This window comes from Lynx rufus, unplaced genomic scaffold (assembly GCF_022079265.1).
Source record: "Lynx rufus isolate CCGP_SWC_20201006 ecotype Redwood Valley unplaced genomic scaffold, mLynRuf1.p SCAF_18, whole genome shotgun sequence".
Lineage (NCBI taxonomy): Eukaryota > Metazoa > Chordata > Mammalia > Carnivora > Felidae > Lynx > Lynx rufus.
The window spans coordinates 31,466,855-31,479,547 of NW_025814832.1; the positions used below are offsets into that span (position 1 = coordinate 31,466,855).

At 53.8% G+C, this 12,693-nt stretch overlaps 1 protein-coding gene across 3 annotated transcripts in view; it reads right to left on the reverse strand.

Annotated features, from left to right (window-relative positions):
* COG1 (component of oligomeric golgi complex 1) overlaps positions 1-11,861 on the reverse strand; it is a 15,516-nt gene extending 3,655 nt beyond the window's left edge. For 2 of the 3 annotated variants that reach the window (XR_006962396.1, XM_047081486.1), the window contains exons 1-11: positions 11,092-11,861; positions 7,975-8,219; positions 7,643-7,824; positions 7,327-7,497; positions 5,374-5,530; positions 4,618-4,828; positions 3,456-4,247; positions 2,764-2,910; positions 2,151-2,312; positions 956-1,083; positions 424-532 (exon numbers count right to left, since the gene is read on the reverse strand). Coding sequence is in view for 2 of the 3 variants with exons in the window: in XM_047081486.1 (XP_046937442.1) it covers positions 424-532; positions 956-1,083; positions 2,151-2,312; positions 2,764-2,910; positions 3,456-4,247; positions 4,618-4,828; positions 5,374-5,530; positions 7,327-7,497; positions 7,643-7,824; positions 7,975-8,219; positions 11,092-11,406 (2,619 nt within the window). In the remaining variant the exon portion in view is untranslated. The remainder of the gene's footprint in view (positions 1-423; positions 533-955; positions 1,084-2,150; positions 2,313-2,763; positions 2,911-3,455; positions 4,248-4,617; positions 4,829-5,373; positions 5,531-7,326; positions 7,498-7,642; positions 7,825-7,974; positions 8,220-11,091) is intronic. The other variant, XM_047081487.1, reaches the window with a different exon arrangement.
* Between the last annotated feature and the right edge of the window lie 832 nt (positions 11,862-12,693).

The following is a 12,693-nucleotide window of genomic DNA, read 5'->3' on the forward strand; positions in this document are numbered from 1 at the left end:
TTACTGTCCAGTTGAAAAGAGAAAAACCCCTGGCTAGTAATCAAGCTCTACTTTGTTTCTGTCCAGCCTTTTGGGGAACGTTCTTTTGAGTGTGTTAATGCTTCACAATTACCTTTTTCACTGCCCACGGGTCAGAACCTTAGAGTCACATGGCTCTTTTACTTCGTTCTCTTCCTGAGGCCTTGACCTTCATAAAACCTTAATAATCCTTATCTGCGCCTCCAGGGGTCAGACCATGGTTGCCTCAGCAGTGGTTTTATCTAATCCTCTTTCGGCCCTTATAACTAAACTGTGCGATTTGGGTCCCGCCCTCCTCCCGGCACCACCTCCAGGGTATTAAGTGCAGAGGCAGGTTGGCGTGGTAACCTGAGCCCGCGCGCGCGCTTTCACACCGAGCACGAGCACGTTTCTCACGTGACTTACAGAGGTTCGCTGAGCCAGCCGCGTGAGGTTGCTGTTGAGGTGTGGTGTGAAGACATCCAGGTCAAACGGGTCAATGAGTGTTTCCAGGGAGTCGGCCACTTTCTCAATTCTGAAAAAAGGATTCTGATTTCCTTTACCCAGTTTTCTAGCTCAGAAACCCCGTATTTGGACGTAGTCGTAACTGCTGGCTCGGGACCACCTGTCACTGCCCGTGGTACTTGAAGTGATCCCAAGAGCTTCCACCTACTAAGATGTCTGAAGTCCATTCCTTCCTCACATTGTTAGGGTCAGCGCCACAGGCTCAAATTCTGCCCAAGAGCTGGTTGGCTGACTCAGAGGAGAGAGGAATGAGATTCCACCTACCACACTTGACCATGGCATTTACCCAGCAGGTGGCTATTCTTTATCTAGCTGGTAATATGAGCACTTCCTGTTTAAAACAAATGCAACCAATTCACGACGAGAGGCTGCCTCTTGGGGGCTTTCTGGAACGGGCTGCGTGCACTTGGGAGAGCCCGTGGCGGGAGCCTACCTGGAGTCCTGCTTGCTGCGGCCACTCTTCACCTCCTCACCCCTGGCTGTCAGAATGATGCTGAGATAGCGCAGATCATAAAGCAGCTGCAGGGCCCGATTCTGGGTCATGGGGAACGCACCTTCTTTCTGTAAGTGAATATCCCACCCCCACCTGTTAAGGGAGACTTGTGATATGAGCCAAATAAACAGCTTCATGCTTTGGTTACATGCTTTGAGTTACAGCTTATTCCAGAAGCAGCCGCTTTTATATTCATGAGGGCAGTTCAGTCTTACAACACCAACAAAAAGAACAGGTTATGTTCGAAAGTTTGTCTTAAACCAAACTAAAAACCTTAAAGGCCTTGGGGGCTGTAGACTGCCCTTTAAAAGGGGAAAAAGCTCCTTGTGTGAAGGAGAGGCATTCTGAGGCAGCTCAGGAGAGGAGACTTCGCTGAATTCTCCCCCAAATCAGGAGGTGGTCGTGTCTTTAAAAAAAATTTTTTTTAATCTTTATTTATTTTTGAGAGAGAGAGAGAGAGAGAGAGAGAGAGAGAGAGTGTGAGCAGGGGAGGCTCAGAGAGAGAGGGAGACGCAGAAACTGAAGCAGGCTTCAGGCTCCAAGTTGTCAGCACAGAGCCCGATGTGGGGCGCGAACTCACAAACCCAGTGAGATCATGACCTGAGCTGAAGTCAGATGCTTAACTGACTGAGCCACCCAGGCGCCCCGGTGGTCCTGTCTTTAAAATGTCACTAATGAAACCGGGACATCAACCAAGGGCAGAGCGCTCCAGAGAAGGGGAGGGTGGGTGGAGGGCTGGGACACAGGAGCTCCCGGAAGCCGGTACCTCTGTGTGCCACATGCTGCGCTGGGCGCAGTCCCCCTCCACCCCTCCCAAGCAGCTCTCTGAGTGACCGCACCTGACTCCGGAGAAACGGAGAAAGTGTCACAATTTGCCCAAAGCCGCAGCATGTACTTGGCAGTGCTGGGGTCGGAAACCAGGCCTTTTTTCTTTCCCACTGAACTGCCTTCTAGTGAACACCTGCTTGATCCTCGAGAAGGGGTGTGATGAACTCACGGCCTGGGAAGCCGCTACTGATTAGACAGCCTGCGCTGAGTGTAAACGCTCGGAATCCTTGATGGGAACTGCCCAAGCCCCAGAAAAAGCTAAGGTGTTTATTTCTGTTTTTAGCGGGGAAAAAATTCAAACACCAACCTTCACCTGTTTTTCTTCTGAAAGTTTCTCATAGGCAGCCACCACCTGGGCCATACAGCTTTTCAGCATCTCCTGCAGGGTCACTTTTGGCAAAGCATGGCCTCCAACCCGGTTAATTTCCTGGCAGAGGCTAAATAGGAAGGACTGGACATACCAGGATGGCTAAAAGAACAAAGGAACGTCGAGTCACCAAGTTGCGCCAGTTGGTAAAAGTGGCTCCGTTTATCCCTACTAGGCTCATGTGCCGGGACCTTGGCCCTCCAGTCAGCCCCTCACAGCAGGCCCGGTAACAGATACAAGTGACAATCGCTGCCATCCCCACGGTGGCCGGGGGCTTGGCCCGGCAGGTGGCACTGTGCTTTACGCTGTTTTCACTTTAGGGTAAACAGCCGTCTAATGAGCAGAGCCCGGGACACACAAGGAAAGGATCGTTAACTGACTGACTCCTCGGCCCTCGGTCCACTCTACCCCCATGACGGAAGTTATAAATACCACTTCCGGTTCTTCCTCAGAAGCCGTGTGCTGACTGATTTTCTCGTCTTTTCCCTCTCCGCAGAGTGGGCTGTTTGGCCCTGTCCAGGCCACAGGTGCTCCTATGGGGGCACCTGCTAACCTGTGTAGGGAGTCGGATTGTGGACATGATGCAGCTGCCAGACTCCGCTTCCTCCTGGATTTCTAGTTCATCCCAGCTGGTGGCTGTGGCCAGGATGGAGCCGGCATCGTCTAGAAGTAACGACTGGGTGAATCCGTGAGCCAAAACCTGGTAATAAAAGGCAAATGTCCAATGGGCCCCTTGGCTCCTCCATAGAGCGTTTCAAGCCACCAGGGTAATCTTGAGACCAGCTTCTGCTGCTTAGATCGTGTGTGCCCTGCCGAGTGGAAACGTCACTCTTGGGCTGATTCCGCGCGGCAGTAAGGGGAGTTTTGTTGTAACTACCCTACAGATGTCAGCGGCCACCCCTTAAGATGCCAGTGGAGACCCCAGAGAACATGATACTCAGGTTGAAGAGCAGGAAATACAGACCCTTGCCCCGAGAGGTCTTTTATTCTTATCAGGGGGCAGGAGAAAAAGCCGGTGTTTCTATCTCTAAAACCTAGGCTAAAAATGTGAACGGAGAAATGTGTACACGAGAGCCATCTCACTATCGCAGAGAAGTAAAAGTAACTGCGTGAAGTAAGAATCATTGTCCCCTTACTGCGGAAAGCCCTCGCTGAGGCTGGCCAGCCTGGAACGTGACAGAAGGGAGGCAAACGGGGGGTCGCCGCTGAGCACAGGAAGAACCCGCCGACGGGTCGGTCACTCACCTTCACAACCGCCGAGCTCCACACGCGGTAACCCATCACGCTCTGCTGCAGGAGGAGCTCCTTGACTTCCTGCCACTTGGCCTGCGAAGGAAGTACTTCCCGAGCGGTCCCCTTTCCCTGCTTTTTCAGAGCCTTAGGGTCCCTTGCTGGTTTCTCAGAGTTCCTGGACTTTCCCAAGACGCACTGCTTCAGATGGGGACACAGCTCTCCCAGCGACTGGCAGAGTCTGGCCATGAAAAGGACCGCGTGCAGCTGGACACTGTCGAGGGCATCCCGCTGCCCCTGCACCACCTGCTCCGTGCCGTGCAGCTCTGCCCGGATGCAGGCCGTGATGCGCTCGATGCACGCCACGGACTGAGCCTGCAGCAGCTCCAGCACGGTGCCGGCATCCGCGTACCTGTCAAAGGCACAGCTCTTGGCTTGCACGGGGGAGACGTCCTTGGGCGGTGATGAGTCCGCAGAGGGAAGGTAGGCCAGGAGGTCGTCCAGCTGAACCTGCAGTTTAGCATCCAGGGCAGAGCAGAAGTCCTGGACGCAGGGGCTAACCGCCTGCGCCTTCATGGAGAGCCCGCTGCCGGCACGCGGCCCCCGGTGCGCCACGCTGACCCAGGCAGCATCGGGAGGCAGGTCCTGGGGACTCTCAGACCAGAGGAAGAGAGACATGTTATGCTCCAGGTGGATGTGCTTACTCGGAGTGGAGCTGCTGGTGCTGCTCTCGAGCTCCTGCAGGGCGGAAATGAGGAGCTCCTTACAGCCGGCAGAGATGGAGTCAAAGCCTTCTCTTGTCAGGGTCTGAAAGAGAGCGAGAGGAGCGAGCGTTCCAGTCGTGACCCGTCAGGACATCTCAAAGCCACGGCACCAGCTGGCACGCCGTCCTCGCGCTCCGCACGTCCTCCGGCACGCTCAGAGAGCTCACGTGGTGTCGGCAGAGAACGGGGTCGTTGCTGACGGCCCCGGACACATTCCCGACCCCCTGACAGAGGCCGCCGCGTCTCTTTCTGTACCACAGTCGAGATCTCTGCTCATTTCTATGGTTCGTTACCCAGAAGAGCCACCCCTGAGTCAGTCAGCAGACAGAGGACAGACTCAGGGAGTGACAGAAGTGACAGTCAAAAGATCACACTAGGACGGGCCGGAAGACAACCGGACCGAGTGACCTCACCTGTAACCGGTCAAGGAACAGCTGCCGCATCAAATCCTCCCAGAACAGGAGTGGCTTCTCCAGAAGCCGCTGACATATCACGTCCCAGCTGTGGTTGGTGGACTCGTTGGTAAGTAATTCCCACATGGCATCCCGGATTCCTGCGAGCCCTCTTATGCTCTTCACGTAAAAAAGCAGGTCGGTGATCCCATTTTTAATGTCTTCATTACACCTGCAACAAAGTCATTTTTCTTGGGCTTTATTAGACTTGGGGTTTTCACACCTTTCTTAAGAAAAAGAGCAGGACTCCAATGGAAAACCTCTTACTTGGGTCCCAATATGTAAACGTATATGTATCTCAGAGTATTTATCAATATGCACTAAAGACAGCGTTTCTGGCTAGACTGGGGGATGGGGCCCACCCTTGCCTCCCCGAGGTATCTACCTGGAAGGACGTCTACGGGCCACTAGAATGGCTTCAAAAACCGCGGCACTAAGTAAAAGCTTAGGAGTGGCAGAACTCTTGCAATCCTGTAGGTAATATTTTGGAAGGTGAATTCCTTCTTGGTTCTCCTACAGCGGGGGCTGACCATCCCCCCGAGCCCCCCGAGGGCAGTGACAGGTGGCAGAGTGAGTGACTGGCATGACCCAGCGGGCGGCATGCAGAGCATCACCTAGAAGGTCCGGCTTTCCCCTCATTCCTCCGTGGCCTCACCGGCCCCTCTTGTGGCTACGTGAGTGGGTCCTGCCAGCCTCGGGAAAGTCCTGGCTACTTACATGTGGATCCATTTCCGCAGCGTGTCTTTCAGGTACTCCTGGCTGATGGGCTGTGCCAAGGTTCGGAGAGCCGGCTGGAACTGGACGACGGATGCCGGCAGGTGTCTGGACCAGCTGCACAGTTTCACCTCCTCTTGCAGAACACCGGCGCCCTTCCCTAAGAGAAGGCCAAGTGACAGGTAATCGGGGCCATCCTTTGGAAGGCATATTACAACCTGGACCCAGAAGGAACTTCCAAAAATCATCTCGCCTTCCTCTGGCCAGGTCAGGCCGCACCCCTGAAACAGGGGGGAAAGGGAAGTACAGAATAGACGTTCCTCAGGGAGCTGGCAGCTTCCCGCCAATATGGGCACCATATTGGTTGAGAAGGTGAAAGGCAGGGAGGAAAGGTGCGGGGTGGGGCAGGGGGAAGGAGCAGTACTGGAGTGCCCTCCACGTCCTAGAGGCAGAACTTACGTTGTCACAAAATAAAAGGCGATCATTTCCCTTTCCTCACCATCCTCCGACCAACCTGGAAGAGCTAAGAACTGAAGACCACTCATCCTGATGAGTGGCTTGTAGCTCCTTAGAGGTGGACCTTTCAAGAAGGACACCAGCATCCGCGGGGCAACTCTGGGAGGCAAACACCCTCCGGAGCTGGAAACACAGGGGTCCTTCTGAGGTCCCTTGTACTTGTTCCCCAAAGCCTCGACAAATTAGCCCATAGGCACCTTTCATGGGAGGGGAAAGGATGAAATGGAAGCACCTAGAGGGAAGCCAAGGCATAAGGAAGTGGCACCCTAGCTGGAAGAGACTATGTAATACACGTTTCTCTGAAAATGACCAGATGGCTGTCCCCACTTTCTACTTGTTTCCCTTCTACCTTTGGCCGTGTCTCCTCTGCCTGACCTCTGAGTTCTGGAGTCCCCTGAGGCACAGTCCTCTGTCATCCTCTTCCTGTGATGATGTCACCTATCCCCAAGGCCTCAGCCACAGGCACAGATGTGTGTCTCCGGTCAGACCTTTTACTGCTCTGTTCTGGACCTGTAGCCGCCTGCCCAGTGCACACTCCCATTCCAAGGGCTCAACGGTCTCCAAAGCAGTATTTTCAAGAGTGAGCTCATCATCAGCCCTTTCAGACCAGCTCCTTTTCTAATAGACTCGGACACCTCCTTCCCACACCCTCCACAGCCAATCTACCAAATCCCCTGCTAAACAGACGTCCAAGTTGTCCAGCTAGCCCCCATCGTCTGCCACTTAGGTCATGATGACAGCCTCCCAAGTGAGCTCTCCACATCACATAAAAGCCAAATGAGTTTAATTCCAATTAGGATAAATGCGATCAAATAAAAGCACAGGACGTATGGGGACATTTAACAGAAGGATGTACAAGCCTGGAAGGTCTTGGAAGGCTCTCCACTGTTCTCTGGGTAAGGTCCAAACTCCCTAGCCTGGTCCACGCAGCTCTGCATTATCTGGTCACATCTGACAGACTGGCCACATCTCTTCCCATGCTGCTCTTGACCCTACCCCAAACCCTTAGCCTCACCTGCTTGCGTTTAGTCCCTCAAATATCCTAACATCTTCCTTGCCTCAGGACCTTTGCACATCCCATCCCCTTCGCCTGGAACTCTCTTCCTTGCCTCCCTCATTTGACTAACTCTTACTGAACTTTCAGATTTTAGTTTAAATACCATTCTCCAAGGAAAGCATTGTTGGTGAAGTCCCTCCCAAGTCAACTTGCGCTTGGCCTTTATGACAGTGGCCAATGTGGATATCCAACAGATGTGTGTATATTTGTGAGTTCGGTATCTGCCTCTACCGCTAGACTGTGACCTCCACGAAGGTGGGGTCCGCATTGGTCCCACGCGCTGCCATATCCCCAGAGCTCGGCACCGCAGCAGGCAGACGGTAGACGCTCAGTACACAACAGGCGAATGACCAGAAAATGCGAAAGGCTGGCCAAGAGCTCACCGGTCGGATGCTGGCCCGTGATGGTCTCTAGAGTTGAGAAGAGCAAGCCGCATGGCAGGGACGGATCTGGCAGCTGGCCTTCTGGTAAAGTGTAGAAAAGAGCATGAGCCTGGTTCAAAGTGGTGGCCAGCAGCTCCACTAACGAGCAGACCTGAGTCTTGATGCCAGTACCTACGAGAAGAAACCACCCTCCTGTAAACAAGTTCCTGTGGTCAAATGGGAAACAGGGAACACCCCAGATGCTTCGGTCTCCCTGAGCTCATGCGTCTCCGCTCCGTTGTTTAAGGACCACGTTTTGGAAAGAAGCCAAACCTACTGTGGTGCGGCTGGTTGAGGAGTTTCTGAATAGCTGCCTTTCTGGCCAACAGGAAGTCTGCTAGGGCCTGGCGAGGAGAACTCTCTTCTAAGAGCATTATCGAGCACAGGGCCTCGGCTACAGCCTGGTCAGACACGGCTTGGCATTTGAGCAGCAGCTTGCTTTCGTGCAGAATAGTTGACCTAGAAAGACGATGACAGAGGTCAACGGGGAATTTTTTCCATCTTGGGAAGAAGAACCTTGGTACATCAGGAGAGAAGACCTATTCCGCGACCCGGTAGCGGTGGCGCGTGGCCGTGCCCGGAGCCGGTCGCCACGCCGGGTCCACTTACCGGAAGTGGCTGGCCGCTGCGACCTGCCGGATGAGTATCGGGAATCGCAAGAGGACGGGGCTGTATCGGGAGCCAGAAGAATCCAGCTGGAGCAGACTGTGGAGGTGGCAGCAGAGCAGGTACAGCTGTGTGGCATGGAGGTACTGAGAGGCCTCCATGGAGCTCCAGATCTTCTCAGGGATTTCCAAGAGTAGCTTGATCTGGGCAGCCATGCTGTAGAACTTCTCCTGGGATGGCTGCTGGGGCTGCAGGGAAAGGCACAGACACCACGTCAGAAGAACAAACAGATGCAGGGTCAGCGTTTGGCAGGCTTGGGGGGAAGCGCCGGGGTATCGTAGGGCATAAGCTTTTGTTAAGGCTGATGCCGCTCGGCGAGGCATCGGAGTTTGGGGCAGAGAATCAGCAGAGACAGGAGTCCTGTCCAGCCGCACTGGCTTTTCCTCCCGGTTGGGGGTACCTTTGCGCGGTCTCCTGGAGAGGTGGACTTGATCTGGTCCTCCTCTCGCAGTCTAGTGATCAGCGAGCCTCGAGAGGTCTCCACGGCACAGAGCCCTGCGGACCACCATTCGAGTGGGCTTTCTTCTTCCCTTTTCTGATGTTCCGCCTTCCCCCATTTGCTCCTGCTTCTCTGAGTGCTCAATAGACTTCTCTGCCAGCTGTTCTTTTTTTTTTTTTAATTTTTTTTTTAATGTTTATTATTTTTGAGAGAGGGAAAGACAGAGACCAAGCAGGGAAGGGGCAGAGAGAGAGGGAGGCACAGAATCGGAAGCAGGCTCCAGGCTCTGAGCTGTCAGCACAGAGCTCAGTGAGGGGTCCGAACTCACGGACCACGAGATCATGACCTGAGCCGCGGTCGGCCGCCCAACCGATTGAGCCACCCAGGCGCCCCTCTGCCGGCTGTTCTTTACCGCCCCTCCGCGCGGCGCAGTCCTCACGCCTCTGCCCACCTCAGTCCACGATCCTACTCCAGGACTCTCTGCCCTGAAGCATCACCTCTAAGCAGACCACCACTATCGCGTCTTTTTCAGCCCTCACCACTCTCCTGCGTCCCAGGGACGCCTCTTCTGCTGCCTGCCTGCCAAGTGTCACTGCCATTCCGTAATCAGTATGTCCAAGGCGAAATTCACTGCCCTCCCCAAAATCTCAGTCATCTGACCTCCAAACATATCTCAGCACACCACCACTCTGCTCCCACGTTCCCAGGAGATTCGTGTCCTTCCGGTGGTTCTGCTGAGGTCTCCACTACTAGGTTCCAGGATTCTAATGCAGGTCCTTATCGTCTCCCACTCATTAATCCAAAAACTTTTCGCTCATGCTGCGTTCATTCTCTACCGCCTCCGATCTATCCTTTACCTTTGCCTTCAGATTAATCTCCTTCAAAGGGAGAGCCTTCTAAAAGGCTCCTCGCTGTTTAGTAACTTGGCCTGGTTGTCAAAGATTTCCTGTCCTTCCAAGTACCTTCTTCCAGGGACCCTTCAATCCGTTGGTTCTACTGTGGCGGGGAGGGGAGTGATTTCATCCTCTCAGGAAATATCTGGAAACATTTTCGACTTTCAGAAAGGAGAAGAGGGGTACTACTGGTGTCGAGTGGGTCAAGGCCAGGGATGCTTATAAATATCCCACAATGCACAGGACAGTCTCTAAAACAAAGAATGATCCAGCCCCAAATGTCAGCAGCACCAAGGTTGAGAACCCCTGCTTTAATCAAATTGATTACCGATTTTTAATTGTCTTTTCATACTCCAGATCCATATTCCAAATCTCATCCATCACAACGGCCCCTCCTTACTGAGAAAGACTAAACCCTGAAGTGACTTCCTTCAGAAATATTATAGTAAATGTTAGTAATTATTTTGGAATCAATCACACATTATCCTAAAATGTTTTCTATTGCTACTCTGAAGCATTTACATTTTTCTCATCAACTTTCCATGGACTTAATTCCTTGACTAGATTGGAAGCTCCATCAGAGCAGGAATGGCGGGGTGGGCGCAGGATTCTGTTTCTTTGTGCCTTCAACACAGAGGGCACGCAAATATTTGTGAGTCTGAGAATAAATCAGAAATAGTAACTATAAAAAATATATTTCTAAGGTCAGGCACGGTACAAGTTACCTTTTAATAAACTGAAGCATAACTCCGTTATCGGAAAGGCTGGCCACTAAAAGGAGGCATATATAAATGAACAGAGGAGAGGGATGAGGTTTCTCATTTTCAAAAATTAGCAAAATATTTCTAATCTTCTATGGTTCCGTTGTGTGAGCCCTGGCTACTGACTTGGATTTTTCAAACAGGGTGTATTAAAAAGTTCCAAACTGGAGCTAAATTGTAGTTTTGCAACTTGTTCTAACATGTCGCTCTAAGGTTCCTTCTCCCCACGTCGTTAAGAACAAATTCCATGTTTACTCTTCTGACCCTCCCTACCCCTTCACTTTGTCATCCTTAAGTCAGCATTCTTTAGGAACACAAAATGCTGCTCCGATATTAGGATGAATTTAGGGCTGAATCCTTCCACATCAGGCCTAATCGTTAGCATTTTGGGGGGAAAACACTTAGGGTAACTTGATTAGAATAACCTCAGCTCCCTAAAATGAAAATGTTCCACTACTGAAGGATGAGAGCTTGATGGCTGGTACTGTCGTGCAACAACTCCAGCAAAGGGTAGAACAGGTGTTTGGGATCATGGAACTTATTCTTGGGAATGCGGTGGGCTCAAGACCGGGATGAGGAACGACATAAGGGGAAGGGACCAACGTAAGGGAGAGATGTGTTCTAAGAATAACGTCAGGAAACATTATACAGGGATGAGCTGAACTGTCGAGCGAGAGACCCTGGCGTTTCATCTAAAGCTGGAAGGGAGAGCCCAGCGAACCCACGAGGGAGGTGAGAGAATCTGGGCCCGGAAGTCAGGGAAGGTTCCTGAGCGGAATGGCGGATCAGCAACCAGCGCAGGCAGGACAGCCGTGTTCCCCCCACCAGGAAGGGAGTCCAGAAATGCGGCTGCAGGCTCTTCCCTCGGCACGTGAGGCTCGCGCGGGGGGGGGCGGGGACTGGCCCGTGGCCGCCCGAGGGCTGGGGGCGGGTCCGCGGGGGGCGGGACCGAGGGTGCGGGGCTGACCTGCGGGTCCCGCGGCGGCAGGGGGGCGGCCGAGCCGGCTTCGCGGAGACGGGCGCAGTACTGGTCGGTGGCCTTCACGGCGTCCACCAGTCCCTCGGCGCAGCGGCGCATCTGGCCGATGGTGTCGGCCGCCTCGATCAGGTCGCGGTACCGCTCTCCCACCATTTGCCGCAGCTCCTCTTTCTTGTGCTCGATCTCGGCCCGAACCTGGCGCTCCAGCCCGCGGATCTCCTCCGCTCCATGTGTCTCGAAGAGCGCCGCGGGGTCGCGCAGATCCAGCCGCTTCAGCGCGGGAGAGGTGGCCGCGGCCGCCATGATAGACGGGTCAGTCGGCCGACGGGTCACTTCCGCCCGGAGGCCCGCCCGGCGGCCATCTTGGATGGGGGCGGAAGCGCTTCCGCCCCGCTGCCCGCCATTCTTCTTAGGGGCTGCTCCGGCGGCCAAGGGGCGGGGCCGGGATGGGTGGTGACTTTTTTTAAAGGGCGACGCGGCGGGTGGGGTAGATCTCTAGGGCCGACCGTCAGTCGGCGCGCCGGGACCCCCAGCCCCGCCCGGCGCAGGTGCACCCTCAACGCGTCCGACCTCTGCACCGGCAGCGCGTTTGTACCGTCTGCTCCGGACGCCCGAGCCCCTCGGAAAGCCGCAGCCGCCCGGGGTCCCGGCGCAACTGGACCACTTGGCTCCCTGCGCTGTCTGCGGGCACCGGGCGTTATCTTCTGGGGCCCTTGGCCGAATGCGACGCCCGGAGTGGAGGAGTTGGGATCCGTTCCTGTTCATCCTCGAAAGTAACTTCGCAGTTGTTCCGGACCGGCTCTTCTCTAAGGCGCGCGTCCGCTCGTTTGGCTTCGGTTTTTCTTTTGATGTCGATCAGTTCTTTGCGGTTTGGTTTTTGTTTCAAGACGGTGTTTAACCACGAAGGATGCACTGGCACTCGCGTGGGGCCGAGGGTGGTGGGCAGAGAGGAAGGGGCGCGGTGCCTTTGAAACAGCGAATCCCCAGTGGGCTGGGGGTGCCTAACGCTGACTCGGCAGTGATGAGCTGTTTCTTCTGAGTACTTCCAAGACCCTTCACTTTTAAAAACATTTATTATGGAAGAGTTCATTTTCACACCGACGCAGAGAGCATGGTGTCATGTGCCCACCCGCCAGGTTTTCTGCCGCCTCTGTACCCCTATTCACTTCCTCTCCCACCCACGGCCTCTGTTACTTTGAGACAAATCCCAGACAGCAAAGATTTCAATCTGTAAATGAAACCATTGATATTTATATCTCACAATAGCCCTACAACGTAGCAAATGTTCTCATTTTACAGATGGGTAATTTGGGACCCCCAGAAACAAATGGACTTACTCAGTAAGAGTCTAATTTTCAAAGCCTGTACACAAACCGAACTACTTTGATACACACATCAGCCTTGCAAAATAGGTAGGGATAACGTTTCTGTTCCACGCATAACCGGAAACCTGGAGAAGCTTATGTGCCCTCCTGTGTTGCACGGCTGATGAGGGATGGAATCTCGTCTAGAGTTTTGAATTCCTGGCTTGTGCCTTTTCTGCTTTGTCGTGCGACTTTCCACAAACTCAGAACACTCAGTGATGGTGGG